The 15000-nt window shown below is 37.8% G+C and overlaps 1 protein-coding gene across 1 annotated transcript in view; it reads left to right on the top strand.

The window, feature by feature from the left end:
* The window catches only part of LOC145276909 (uncharacterized), an 81331-nt gene that overhangs the window by 58663 nt on the left and 7668 nt on the right, over window positions 1–15000 (top strand). The window contains exons 3-4 of the mRNA XM_080128372.1: window positions 5664–5947; window positions 14694–14712. Coding sequence (XP_079984498.1) covers window positions 5664–5947; window positions 14694–14712 — 303 coding nt within the window. The remainder of the gene's footprint in view (window positions 1–5663; window positions 5948–14693; window positions 14713–15000) is intronic.

Below are 15000 nucleotides of genomic sequence, written 5' to 3'. Positions count from 1 at the left end.
TTTGTTCAATCAGAAGTTTTTGAGCTATGGCCACATGTTGTTTTTTATATTTTTGTTCACAAGTACGCATGTGTGGAGCATTTTAGAAGAAGTTAGTGGGGGTAAAATGCCATGTTTTTATTGGAAATGATTATTTTAATGACAAGAAATATTCAGGTCCAATAGTTCTAGGTGATTATGTCGAAAAGTTTGATGTCATAAAACCTTGAAATCTTCCAAAATTTCTGCTCAACATACATCAAGAAGGACTAGCCTGTGCGGGAGAAATTGGTGCCTTGCAAAGAAAGGCATGTCATCAATGATCCTCTTGTGAACAGAGACAGAATACTCTTCCCACCACTGCACATCAAGCTTGGCTTGATCAAGCAGTTCACTAAGGCAGAATGGTGACTGCTTCACTTACTAAAAACCACTAAAAAATGCATCGAAGCACAAAAACTAGGAACTCATGACTTGGAAAATCTATAACAGTGTAGCAAATAATGGGTAATCAACAATTCCCCCACTAACCAAAAGTCACGAGGTTGTTTGTTTAGCAACTGAGAAGGCTAACATGCTTGCCAGTAGGTTTGCCTCAAACTCCACACTGGACCCTTCCAACCACCCCCTACCTGAATTCCCTATGTGGACAGACGCCACACTAGATGATCTGAAAATCACCCCTGCTCAGGTGCATGCTATCATAAAAAACCTTGACACTTCAAAAGCATGTCGACCTGATCTCATCCCAGCTGTGCTATTAAAAAAGTGCTCAGCCGAAGTAGCTCCAGTTCTCTCCAAACTCTACAACAAATGCCTTAATGAATCTTGCTTTCCAGGCTGTTGGAAAATTGCTTCTGTGGTACCAGTATTCAAGAATTCTGGAGAAAGAACTGACCCATTAAATTATCACCCCATTAGCCTCCTCCCACTTTTTGCCAAAATATTTGAGACCTTAATTAACCACGCTCTAGTCCATCACCTTACAGATGCTAAACTTCTGACTGACCAAGAATATGGATTTAGACAAGCCCGTTCCACAGCAGACACCCTCACTGTAATCTCTGAACGTATATACCATTCACTGGACAAAGTGGGGAAGGGCAGACCGGTAGCTCTAGATATATCTAAGGCTTTTGACACAGTATGGCATGAGGGTCTCCTCAGGAAAATTAGATCATACGATATCACTGGTAGAATACTTAACATAATTAAATCCTTCTTAGATAAGAGAAAAATCCAGGTTGTCCTCGACGGTCATACATCTAAACAATATGATATAAATGCAGGAGTGCCTCAAGGGTCTATCCTTGGACCTCTACTGTTCCTGATATTCATAAATGACCACCCGACAAAATTGCCTCTGAGATGGGTATATATGCTGATGACACCACACTATATAACAGGCACGACAGGAAAACAAATGAACACATATCTAAAGAAATGGCAGAAACACTAGAGGATGACCTCCAATCTGTAGTGTAATGGGAACAAAAGTGGATGGTCACGTTCAATGCCGCCAAGACTAAACTAGTTTCATTCAATAATTACAAATCTAAACAACATTCAAAAAGTAAAAAAAATTGGTACCCAGTGTTATTACCAATGTTTGTATATTTTTTACTAGTATATATAATGTGCCGAGTTTGCTGATTGACAATGATTGTGGCATTTTCTTGTTGATGTACACTAACCTTCCTAAAATGTTGAGATAATGGCTGGGAGGATAGCCTCATGAACATAAAGCAGATACTACACTATCCCCATCTTCTGAATTAAGTATTGAAATATAGGTAATAATATGTTAATAGAAGTAATAGTATAGTTATGATTTCAGACAGATATAAAATTTCCATTGGTCATAAAAGTAAGATTGTGATTTAGACTGATAAGAAATCTCCATTAATAATATATTATTAGTAGTAGTAGTATTAGTAGTAGTAGGAGGAGGAGGAGTATTTTAATTCAACCCTCAATGACACATCTAGCATCCCAATGTCTGCAGTTAAATGGGTAGGTAAACAGCAAAAAAAAAATAAATAAATAAAATAAACAAAAGTTCAACTAATATTTGTCACTGTCAACTTTCTCTCTCAACTTCCAGCACGCGTTCTCTCAACGCCTCTGCCAACAGGCATTTCATTAGAAAACTGACTTCATTCCATTTGCATGTCTATGCAGTGGATTATGAGATCTGGTGTGATTCCACGAGATTCCTTATAAATTCATGGCTGCCATCTTTAATCTCTCTCTCTCTGTCTCTCTCAGATCCCATCTGAAGGTAAGTTGTATAACCACATAATGCACATACACGCAGGTGCTTTCTTCTTTGTTAATTAGATTCAACTCTACACGCCCCCCTGGTCTCCAGATCACACACGTGACATTGTGGATGTGGTCGATTATTGTGGGCACTCCTACGAAGGCGGATTGGTTGGACTACTTCATCTTCATTGGAGCTCTCAGAAGAGGCATCGAAACTATTGGCATCAGCATTAGGGTGTGCAGGCTTTTTTTTTTTTACATGGGGATCACCACTTATCAAGGCCTGGAAGCCACTCGAGGATAAGGGTTATTTTGTGTACAATAATCAATGGGATAATATCATAGTAATAGTTGGTATTGGAGATTTGATAAAGTGTCTTACTTAAGGAGGCGATTAATTAGGAATTTGTTTATGTTGGACTTGAAGATGTCCAAGTTGTAGCCAGGTAGGAAACAAGCAAACGGAAGAGAATTCCACAGGCGTGCACTTCTCAGAAAAAAGCTATGTTCATGGAATCTACGTTTTGATTTAGGCACAGATAAAGTGTAGGGGAAATTACTGACAGTGGTTTTAGCTAGAAGGTCGACAGACTTGGTTAGAGTAGGACAGAGAGGGAAAGTAAGAGAGAGAAAGACAGGAAAAAAAATTTTTTTTTTTTTGTAGCACATAAGGTAAAGCTGTAACAATTACCCACTAGTATGGCATCAGGAGGCCCCACCAGAAACTACTGCATGGCTAGAATCCATTCACCAAATGGCACTACAGAAGCCCCAGTACTTTACACCTGCTGAGAGGACAGCCTCCTTAGTGGTTAACCAATGTTCGGATCCCTGACTATCAGGCGGGTAACGTCAGCTCAGATGAAACGTTTACCTCCAGCACCCTTACTAATGACGTAGCCACAAGGATAGACATAGAAACAGAAAAATTTCTGACATCTCAGACTACTGTTCACGAAGTATTACCGACCTAGAAAGCAGCTTTTTCTTCACCCTTTGTCAGAACAATGAGGACTGAGGGACAAAAAGGAGAAGCGAGAGTTGCTGGAGCTGCCGATAACACAACCACAGTGTATTATCTACTCTCCATTTAAAAAAAAAATGTAAGGACTTATTAATATCTACTTAATAAGTCCGTTACTCCGTTCTCAGTTTAGGAGAATATTTGAAAATAATCTTCCCTTACATAATGCGTTTTTTTGGCTTTATCTAACCTCGATAGAGAATGATTTGAGCATTCAAGCTTTACCTTATAAGATACCGTAATGGAACTTTCAATTTGTGAGGTCGGGGTTTTTTTTTTTTTTTGTATTAATTTAGTTTGGAAGAACTCATTTAAAAGCTGGTTAAGAGTAGAACAATTTGGCTTAGTCTAAACTACTGATTAAGAAATAATGCATACTGCTGAGAAAAAGCATTTTTCAGTGTTTAGTTAATAATGCCGATATAATTTGGAGAAAAAAAAACAACAGAAAAAAAGAGCAAAAGAAAGATAAGTGCAGTTGAAATGCTCAGAAATTTAGTCAAACCTAAAATAAATAAATGTCTGCAATACATAAGTTTTTGTCACATCAAGACAGTGATTTCAAAATTATAGATAGAAAATGGCATAACTTAGCTTTGGAAGAGTTTGACCGTGCGGTCATGAGTTCATATCGAGGAAGAGGGAAGAACTAGTCGTCCTAACTAGTTTATGCCGGGTACTTAAGGGGTAGGGGGTAGCATCTTGGGTTCTGTATTTTTATTCATTTATTATTTTTTTTTTAATTCAACAATGCTTTTGTTTTATTTTGTTTTTGTTGGCTTTGACTACCTCGATAGAGAATGTTTGACCATTTTAGCTTATATAAGTCCGTAACTCCGTTCTCAGTTTAGGAGAATATTTGAAAATAATCTTCCCTCACATAATTATGCGTGGGTATTTTTTTTTTCTTTTATCTAACCTTGATAGAGAATGATTTTAGCATTCAAGCTTTACCTTTATAAAATCTTGACTTCTTCATCTTCATCGTAGTTTTCAGAAGGGTGCTGGAACTATTGGCATCAGCGTTGGGGTTCGCAGTCGTACCATCACGAGGAATAGGTCAGTCATTTCCACCATGCATGATCCCCTCAACCACCTGGGTTTATTAATAACGTACCACCCCAAGGGAGGAAGGGAGGGGTCGAATTAACTTGGTTTTACAAGCACCACTTTTCTGTTGCAATTATTTGCAGTAACACTCTCAACCTGACAAGTCAGCAGGACATCTGATGAAACATTTTGATGTTCCAAATATCGGCTTTTGAATTTTATCAGTTGAAAATATTTATTTTACAAAACAAAATAAATGCTTACATGCACTTTTTAATCTAATTTTCATATTTTGGCAGATGTTAGATTAACGTATTTAGTGAATCAATTTGAAAAGGCATGAATATTTTTCAAGTCCTTACAGGAATCAGTTTTTTCAACAACACATGGACTTTGTGTAGCTTGAAATTTTTATTTATTTAAAGCAAAGCTCATTTTCTTTAACAATTATAAGAAACCTTTTCAACCTTGATTACCATAGCTAATAGCACTGTACTAGAGAGTTCATCATTTAAACTCTTTGGCCTAACATTCACAGCTAACATGAATTGGAACACATATATAGAAGACGCTGCCAAGGCTGCTACATAGAAAGTGGGATCCCTATACCAGGCTAGAAATCTTCTACATCTGCTAGTACTCTAAATCTCTTCAAAGTTACCGTTTTTTTTTTTTTTTTTTTTTTTTTTTTTACATGCGTTTTTTTTTTTTTTTTTTTTTTTGCATACTCTAGTATTGCTATCACATCTGTTTGGTGCACCAATCACTAGCCCCCCCCCCCCAAGAATCTCTAATCTAATACGTCCCACACTTTCTATCAAGCTTCAGCCCAAGTTCCATTGCTGCAATGTTACATCCCCATGCTTTTTTCACAAAAATGTGCTCTGACAGACTTGCTGCTCTTGTGCTTTTTACTATAATAGCTTCTTTCATTTTGGAAATCCCTCCCTGCTTCCTCTTTCCCTGACTGTACCAATATGCATAAATTTAAAAGTAATGTGAACAAATATCTTGGTTCACAACTTCCCACTTGGGATGCACCTCCTCCCCAATTCACTGTAACCTCTTAAGTCTCATTGAAAATGTGCTTTTTTAGTGAATTCAAGTAGAAAAAACTAAATTGACAGTTTTATTTATTTTTTAACGGAAATGAATATTTTGAGATCAAGTTAATTTGAAAATATGTGTTTTGTTTATGTTTGATTAAAATTATCTTTGAATGATATCAGATTGTTTTATACTATGTTCATCCTTTTCAACTGGCGGACGAATTGGAATGCTGAAAATACCTGGCTGTTTCCATTTTTTCCATCATTCTCTTACATATATTTAATTCGTTTTTCAGCATTAAGAAGAAACCTCCAGAGAATGGTTTTTACAGCAATCCAACACTTCTGATGCAGTGTCCACCTATGTTAATCCCAGCTGAGTTAAACCAGAAACCACCGCAGCCTCAGGACACAGTCTATGCAGTGCCAATGCCAGAACAAATCAATCCTAAAAGAGCTAGTCTGATCAGTACGCAACAAACTATAAATGATAAACGACCCCAAAATGTGTGGCACAATTCTGACTCAGTTCAAATTCCAAGTCATTCTTTTGTTTGGCGGCCAAAGGAAAATAAATCAGGTAATTAAATGTAAATCCAATTTTAAACATCCAAAATAAAATGAGGAAAAAGTGTTGAGTATGAAAAAGAAGGACTGAGGTATATTAAGGAGGGTAACATATATCAATTAGGATGAGGAACAGATATTCTAATGAAGGGAATGGGGTGAGATATATCAATAAAGTTGAAAGGGCTGATTTAGATGAAGGGGTCAAGATATAATAATAAGAGAGGAAGGCTAACATATACAATGAGATTGAGGGAGCTGACATATATAAATTAGGGTTAACAGAAACTGAGATATACTAATAGGGATCTGAGATATACCAACGAGGTTGAGACGGCTGACATATATCAATTGAGGTGAGGAAGACTGAGATACACTAATATCTGAGGGAAGGGATGATATGTACCAATGAAATTAATGGCGTTCAATAATAAACGACCCCAAAATGTGTGGCACAATTCTGACTCAGTATATAAAATAGGATGAGGTTTGGCATCATACACCAATAAGGGATAGGATGCTGACATATATTAAATTGGGTGAAGAGAGATAGTGGACTGATACCAATAAGGTTGAGAGGCTGACATATATAAGTGATTGTAAAGGGTAGGGGAATATATTAATGAGTGAAAGAAGGCTGAAATATACCAATTGAGGGGGCTAAGACATATCAATTATAGTGAGATGGAGGAGGCTGAGATATACTAAGAGGGTAGCATTTTGAAACAGTAACAATTGATGAAAGACGACACACTCAGCATCTCTCTCCATAGCCAATCTGGAAATAGTCATTGAAATCTCAGCAGGATACTATCAATAAACAACATGACAATGACAAGTCTCTTAACCCTCCGGGGTCATAGAGGGTGCTGCATTATTTCATGCAGCGTGTCTTGGGCAAGAATAGCCTGGCAGTGTCCATTCCCCTCCAAGCTATACATACAGCACCTAGCCTTTACAAATGGTCACCCATCTGATACTGGCCAGGTTCATTGTTCCTTAACTACGGTGATCTGGTGAGAACCAGTGTATCAAGGTGATTATGTCATACATGATAAGCAACAACAGAGTACAAAATCGATTTCACAGTCTAGTATAGCGAGGGTTGATCTCTTCTGTTACAGTTCCTTTCTTAAAGAAGACGTATTGTTAGTTTTTCTCTACTTTTTTATATTTTCCTTAGTAGGTGCTCGACTGAGCTCCAATCTCTGGTTCTTCCCTGTAAGACATTCGCAGCAAGAACTTGTTTTCCTACAAATGAAAATGACTTTCCTTTCTTCCTTCATGTGCCTACCTTTCAAATGGAATTTCCATGAACAGAATTTTTTTCCAAGAATTTTCCTTCTACTTTTTCTTCATTTATCCACAACTGAGATGTGTGTACCTCTGTTTATGCAGCTAGAGCTTAATTCAACATGCCCATGCCACCATAAGCAGTTACAGCACAAAGCTGATTCCAATATGGCCACCTTCAGTCTTAATAACAGGGAATCAGAACTAGTTGTCATCAACGTGCACACCACAAATCCACCAAACATTTTTCTACATCCTCAAAGCTACTAGAAATCTAGCATCCATTTGCATGTAATATGGTATAGTAGACATTTATGCTGCTGTAAACTTGACCCTGAGTAACAAACAAGTGAGAGTGAACAACAAGTTGGGATGATAAGTTCGCAAAACTTGTACACAAGTGTACATCACATGTGGAGTAAAACAATAAATTAATAAGACATAGTCTGTAAATGGCTCATGAAGATCATGCCTCAGGATTGTCTGGTTTGCAAGGAGTTCTCTTCATTGGTTGCAGCCATTTGTTAACCTGCAGGATTGCAAGATTTTATCCCCAACAACAATAACAGCAATGGATGCATACAAAGTCATGGAAGAATAAGTGTTTAACAAGTTAGCCAATATGTTAGGTTGTTTAAAAATTATCAATCAACCTCTCATAGATATGAATTAAATAATGGAAAATTTCATTACAAAATAATGCAAAAACAAACAAAACAAATCTGTAAAGTGGACTTTAAAAAATCTACCAAGTTTGAGATTCACGCTGAATTGATAACATTACATGACGACCGGTGTGTGTTCCACTTTTTTCCAACCCATCTCATCGGTCGTCCCCATTCTCTACATGCCGATCCCCCCACCTTATGACTGCAACACCAGTGTTTTGTGGTCACTTGTTGGGAAAATTCTGTGCAGTTGTGAGTTGGTCCTCACATTTGTAGGGATAATGATCTTGGAGGTCATGTTACTTTCATGCTGTGTTGTGGGATCGGACTCATTGGTTTGTGTCTGATCGCGACTTGGTGTTCCACCTCCATATCTGCGCCAGATGTGTCATCTGCCATCACTACATCATCATCCGTCTTTTCCATGTCCATCCTTTCATGTCACACAGGAATACACTGTCCTCTATTCTTGATCTTTGGGGAGGTGGTTGTACGGGCAAATAATCTGGCATATCCATGATAGGTTGAATCTTCCAGAGGAAATGACGATTGCGTAGTGTGATTCATCGAAACTTATCCGGTATTGTCTATGATCCATGGTCTCAACAACTCTCCCCATTTGTGTCCATCATTGAGGATATGGTACCTTCTGGTTCTGCACCTAAACGGATTTGCCGACCTGAAGCTATTAGAGTGGACAGCTGTGCATGTTTGTTTAGCACATGCCTTTTTGCCATCGCCTTTTCTCTCAATTCTTTGGTTTCTGTCCACTAATTGTGAATTTGATGCTTTTCGCAAAGTATAGGGAGGTGATCCCTTATTGTCTAACCATATAATATTTCAGCTACTTATAATAAGAGGTACTGGTGGGGGCATGTTCCTATGTGTCATCATGTGCCAGAAAGCATAATTTTATCCCAGAGAAGAGCATCATCAATGCAATGAGTCCTTTGGGACATGTCTGCCGTAATGTTATTGAATCAGTGAATTTAACTGTCTCCAGAGGCGTGAAAACCTTGGGGTGCTCTTAGGTACCGATAGCAACTCCATTCTGTTATGAATGTGGTTGCATCTTAAACTGTAAACTGTGATATCCATTCCACGCATCTAAAACTGTTTTCTTGGTTCACGCAGGCACGACAGACACTTCGTTAAATGGGGACGGAGTGTGATAGATTTCTCTCATCATTGTGGCATTCAATTTTTGTAGATCCGTCCTTCTTTGGTGCAAGTACCATACTTGAACACCAGACCATAGGTGTACCTGCCGATACTAGCTTAATGCAACATCCCTGTCTAAATCTTCCTTCTTTTTCCAATGATGGGGGTTAGAAATGGGTGTGTGCACAGCTGATGGTTTCACTTCCGGCGCAAACGTTATATCCAGTGGTCTCTCTGACATCGCTTGTAATGGTTGATGGGGGCAAGTATTAAATGCACTTGATTTGAAGTGCTCCCATAACAACTGTTCCAAACGTTCCCTATTATTTTTAATAGGGCTAAATAAGATTCTTGTGGTTTGTTCGGAACCATTTCTCTTTGGGGACATCCACATGGTGCTATCTCATTATTCAAGGTTGACATGTCGTGAGGGATTAACTCTAAGTCTTTCAGTGCTGACTCGGATAAGTAAAATCTCGATGTGTTCTTTGATATGTAAACAACTTATATGGTTTCTTTAAGGCCAATTTTAATACACGTAAAATTATTCCCTTAGTGTGTAGTAGATCGCCCGTGATTCCATGTATTCTATAGGTAGTTGGTATTAGCACGTCCCTAGTGCATTCCAATACTTCCAGTATTTCAGGGCCACTCGAACATGTTTGAGCACCAGTATCCGCGACAGCCTGGAGATGGTGTATTCAATGGCAACTCCCTTTATCTAAAGCGCACCCAAATTCGGCATAGGATACTTCAAATTTTATGGAGGGTAGCGGTTCGAGGGTGCTTCTTTTGAATCTACCCCTGCTTTATGCAAAATGTGGTTTTCCTCCTCCTCTGCTACTAAGTATTTTTGACTGGTGTTGTGTTGAATCACTCGTTGACTTCATTGTCAACCTCTCTGGTTTTCAACACACTTTTCATAAGTATCCAGTAAGTTCACAATTATGGCATCTAAGTTTCCTCGCCGGACAGTTCTTCTGTCCTTTTAGACCGTTGGAGTGTGACGTCTTTCCACATCATTCACACAGTTTATTTCAAGGGGTTTGGGGTTCCTCTCCCTCCCAAGATGGTTTCTTCTCAGACCTCATTGAACCAAATATCAAACACTGATTTAGGCTGCTTTGCAAGTGAGGAGTCGACATATCTGTTGTCTCTAGACTTACCAGTCTGTGAAATTTCTATTCCTCCGTTGTCAAAATATTGGCTTCAGCCAACTGCTTACACTGGTATTCTGTATTTGCAAGTCCAGCTATGAGTTGGCCAACCACCATATCTTCTGAATAGTTTATACTCTATCGGCAACTCTTATTAGGACACTGGACAGTAAAATTGCAACACCCTGTATGGAACTGAAGCTTTGCTAAAAACCGTGCAGAACTCTCCCCTTGTTGTCTTGTATTGTGTCTATGCATTTTTTAATGTAGACCTTTCACTGCAATGAGTCATATATGCTGTAGGAGCTGTTCTTCCGTGACTGTATTAAGAGCTTTGGATCCTACTAGTTTGAACAAAAGTCTGTTTATCTCATTCAAGCAAGCTGTTCTTAGCTTGTTGCATATTTCCATGGGGTCAATTAAACTGCATATTTGTTTGTACTGGGTCTATGTGTCAATGAATAATGCCCAGTCCATGTCGGTGTAATCATCCTTGATCACAGGTCTGTCCAGTTTTTTAGTGTGGGACCGGTTTGACACATTTTCCTTGGCAGCGTGAAGCTTGTTATTTTCTTTCTGTAAATTTATCAACTGCAGAACTAGTTGCAAGTAATGTTCGTCATCACGTTGTCTTGACACCATTCCAATTTCAGTAAGAAAATAATCCTGTAAAAATAAATCCTGAAGAAACTGATCCTGTTCATAGTGCCACGTAAAGTGGGCTTAAAAAGTCAGCCAAGTCCGAAACTAGTACTGAATTTATAACATCGCATGATGACCAGTGTTCCACTTTTTTCCAATCCGTCTCATCGGTCGTTTCCATTCTCTACAAAATCCAAATGCAAGTTTTTAAGAATGTACATGTCGCACACCATATGATTAGGTCAAGCTATGCATGAGTGTTTATTATTTTATCTATATTAAGCTCATTCACATGTGTATTTGTGTCCATTAGTTTCTGGTGCATCTTGTCTATTTTCTAACAATACATCGACAATCACCGTCTGACTAGAATTTAAGAAACTGCAGTAGGTTATCCCCCCTTTCCCATTGTATACCACCAAACTGTGACCATCCTGTACCAGCCGACACCTGCTACATCACAGGCAGGAACTACTTCTCACAACTTCGAGATTGGAACTCCATTTTCTCCTTGGCTTGTCCAATCACAAACCAGCTCTCTAGCATGTGACAGAGTATATAAAAGGCAAAATCCGGAACTCTCAACTCTCTTTGATTCTGACCCTGTCAGGCAGTGGACATTAACATGGGGTGAAAGCCCCAGGCTGAACGTGAGTACTACAAGCTAACTATGGCTCTCTTCAAACTCCACATGCGGTACCCAAACAAACATTCTTTGTCATGATAAAGACTATACACCAACACACACACGTACTCTTTCTTACCACAAGACACTAACCCTTTGTCCTGTCTCTACTATCGGATGCACGCTCCCACATACGTAAACACACTGAAGTCTTTGCCCTTTCTTTCTCCTTTTAACCGGCTTCATTCATCCCGGCAACTACTACCTATAAACATGTGCAAACAGAACTGAACTGTTCTCTCCCTCAACAAGCCAGCAATATATTAATTCTATCTTTATGCGCGAACACTGAACTCTCATACTAACTCTTGTACACTACTAATGAAGATAACAAATAAAGTAGTTTATTAATATAGAATTAAACTTCCATTTCATTATCTCTTATTCTATAATCCCCTTCTTCTGATGCTTATCACATTTTGGGAAATGTTTTTGTGTCCTAACTGTACACAACTTTTGACCTGATGCATCACTGATTATTATAAAGAACTCACCTTTCATTAAAGCCTGAGAAAAGGTTATGTTTGAGAAGTTTTTAGATGATGATTAGTAATTTGGATGTTTTGACTACTATTCTCATCTTGGTAGTAATTTTCACAAAATTTCAGCCAATATAACTTCTGATTTTCTTCAGGTAGATATTTTTAAATTCATGAATATTTATGTCAAACTTGGGAAAACTATAAGTAATTTTGAATTGAACCCTTTATTAATCCAAGTGGGTAGATTGTTCCTGGTCTATCAGCCATGATCAGGTAAATGTGTTAATTAGTACATCATTCTTAGTTAATATTGCTTCTAGTTAAGAACAGAAATAATGTACATTATTGATTGAAGAAAGGATTCAGTTTGAAAATTTGTATAGATTCCTTGAGTTCAACATAAATATTCATAAATTCAGAAAGATACGCCTGAATGTGGTTAGAGGTTATATCAACCAAAAGGTTGTGAAAATAACTAAGCTAAGAATAGTAGTCCAATTAATAGAAATGAAAATAGGTGTTTTTGTTCAGCATGAGAAACAATGTCCAGGTGTGGCACCTTCATTTGGTAAGCCTCATTTTATTTTCCCATTTTTGAGGTGAGTATCTAATGTCTTCAATTTATTGTTGTCGACTGCAAGTGGCTGCCTATTATCTTTTTTGCCAACGATATTGTTATCCCAATAACATTTTTTTAAACCAGTGTATATTAGTTAACCATCTCTCTAAACTGAATGCTCTGTTGATGTTCGTTTATTTGTTAAGAAAATCAAGCTTCTATATAGAGCTCATGAAGATTGTGCCTCAGTGTTGTTTGGGCTGCATGAAGTCCTTTTCATTGATCTCAGCTATTTGTTAACCTGCAGGATTGCAAGTTTTTATTCCTCACACTGAGAGCAGTATAACACAACAAAGACTCGGCCTCCTCCAGGCAAGGATATAACACAAGGAAAACCGTAGTGTTCACCGGTACATGAGTGTAGTTCTAGGTTGTTCCAATTCAAACACTCAATAGCTCAAGTTTGGCCGCTCCTACAATGATAGAGCCAATGTGAGATTCCTGTAGTTCTTGTCCCAATAGTGGTTTGCAAGTGAAGAAAAAAATATTTTAAAAAAGAAAAAAAAAGTCCAATGTATATGACTCAAAGTCTGCCGGCGGTAGTTCGGCTCCTCTCTTCTCTTGCTGGCTATTTGCTAAAAAAAGATTGCTTCGATTTGGTATCATTTATCTGCAGTTAATTCACAAGTTGACAAGTGATGAATTACCAACTGATGCAAGTTTTGGTTTCATTGTAAGGATTAATTATTAAAATAATTTTGATTACAAAGAAAATGTCATTTGTGTACAATTAGCAACAGGAGAAAGATAAAATAAAAATATATGCCATATCTTTTCTTCACCAGCAGTCTACTCAATAGTAACTCAAATGGGACCTTTTCGTTTTTAACAACCAATTCTCTTCTTTATTGGTCAGTCAATGAACGGGAGAGGGGGCGGACCAAACTGTGATTGCCAACTGTAACTGCAAACTCCCAACTGACTCTAAAATCGCTCTGCGGCTCCTTTTAAAGGAAGGTATAGGTGAGGTTTGGCTAATATGGGTTTCTCATCCAACCAATCCCTGTTCATTATGCCATACTCTGATTTGCCTTGATTTGCGGTTCCATGCCTGACACGTCTTTGTTTACTACACACAGAGGCAGAGATACTGGATACTGATGCTGACCTCTTCCTGGATTTTCATCAAAGCTAGGTTGAAGCTCAAATATTGCTCAGTGCCAAACATGTCTGCCATGAATGTGAAGTATATTGCATAGTTGATCTTTCGCCAACAAGGAAGCAAAACTTGTTTGCATAAAATAATAAGCTTTTTGGCTGTTTCTACTGCATCATAAAATGTGTGCGCTTAGCTAGAGAACAGAGGAGAACAGAATGAGGATGTGAGTAGATTAGATCCACATTTGTGCAGTGTTTACCTCTCTACTGCCTGTCACATCTGACTGTTTTTCCCCCTTCATTTGCTGGATTATATCTGTAACCTGCTTTGTTTGCAGGCTGCACCTCCTGACCTGTGCACGCGCCAAGTAGTTGACTTTTCTTTTTGTCATCTTGATCTGACAGTTTGACACTATCGTTTGGTGCATTGTCACTGGATGCATGTGTGCACCTCCACATTTGGTGCGTTTGTCACTGGCTGTCTGCGTGCATCTGTGTGAGTGCACCTCAAACTTTACAAATGACCTCGCCAGGAACTGGTGTCCCAGACAGCATAGTTCTACCATGGCGAGAAAGAGTTGGATTTTAGAGGGAGAAGATAATGCCTTACATTTGTTTCCTTTCCATCATTTTATTTAAGAATTTAAATTGAAAACACAAAACAAAGCATTTAAAATAAATCAAATAACATGAATATAGAATGGATTTTGTGATTTTAAAGTGTTAATTAGACTTCTAAATTTAGTGGGGGGGGGTGTTCGTTGCTAACCAACAACCTTATCCTCGAATGGCCCTTGAGAGTTGATAAATATGGACACATTAGTAAAATAAAAAAAAACAACAACAACAAAATACACTCATTTACAAATCTAAATGATAAATCCGAATAAAACACAAAAAAGATATTACTTTTCTATCAACTTCAACTAATTTTGTCTTCTTTTCTTTATTTAGGTTTGAAAGATGTGCAGGAGTAAGTTAATTTTTTTTCATTTAATCTTCAAATAAATTAATATAGTGATAATAGTATTAGTGCACATATTGTGGATCCCTTGACAAATAAGTCATGCGTCCAGAGAAAATAGAAATTGTAGAAATAACTCATACGAAAAGCTTTTGTGGCAAATCTTTATTTATGATTTTACTAACATAATAACGAATATCACCTTGCTGCATTAGGCAGCGAAATATGATGCACGTTTTTCATATGTTTTTTTTTGTTTTTTTTTCATATGTGAATGAATGTTTTATTTTTTAATAT

The sequence above is a fragment of the Euprymna scolopes genome, chromosome 5, assembly GCF_053919585.1.
Source record: "Euprymna scolopes isolate OS-2025 chromosome 5, ASM5391958v1, whole genome shotgun sequence".
NCBI classification, from domain to species: domain Eukaryota; kingdom Metazoa; phylum Mollusca; class Cephalopoda; order Sepiida; family Sepiolidae; genus Euprymna; species Euprymna scolopes.
The sequence above is the reverse complement of the archived record's forward strand: the minus strand, read 5'-3'. Positions and strand labels throughout refer to the sequence as shown.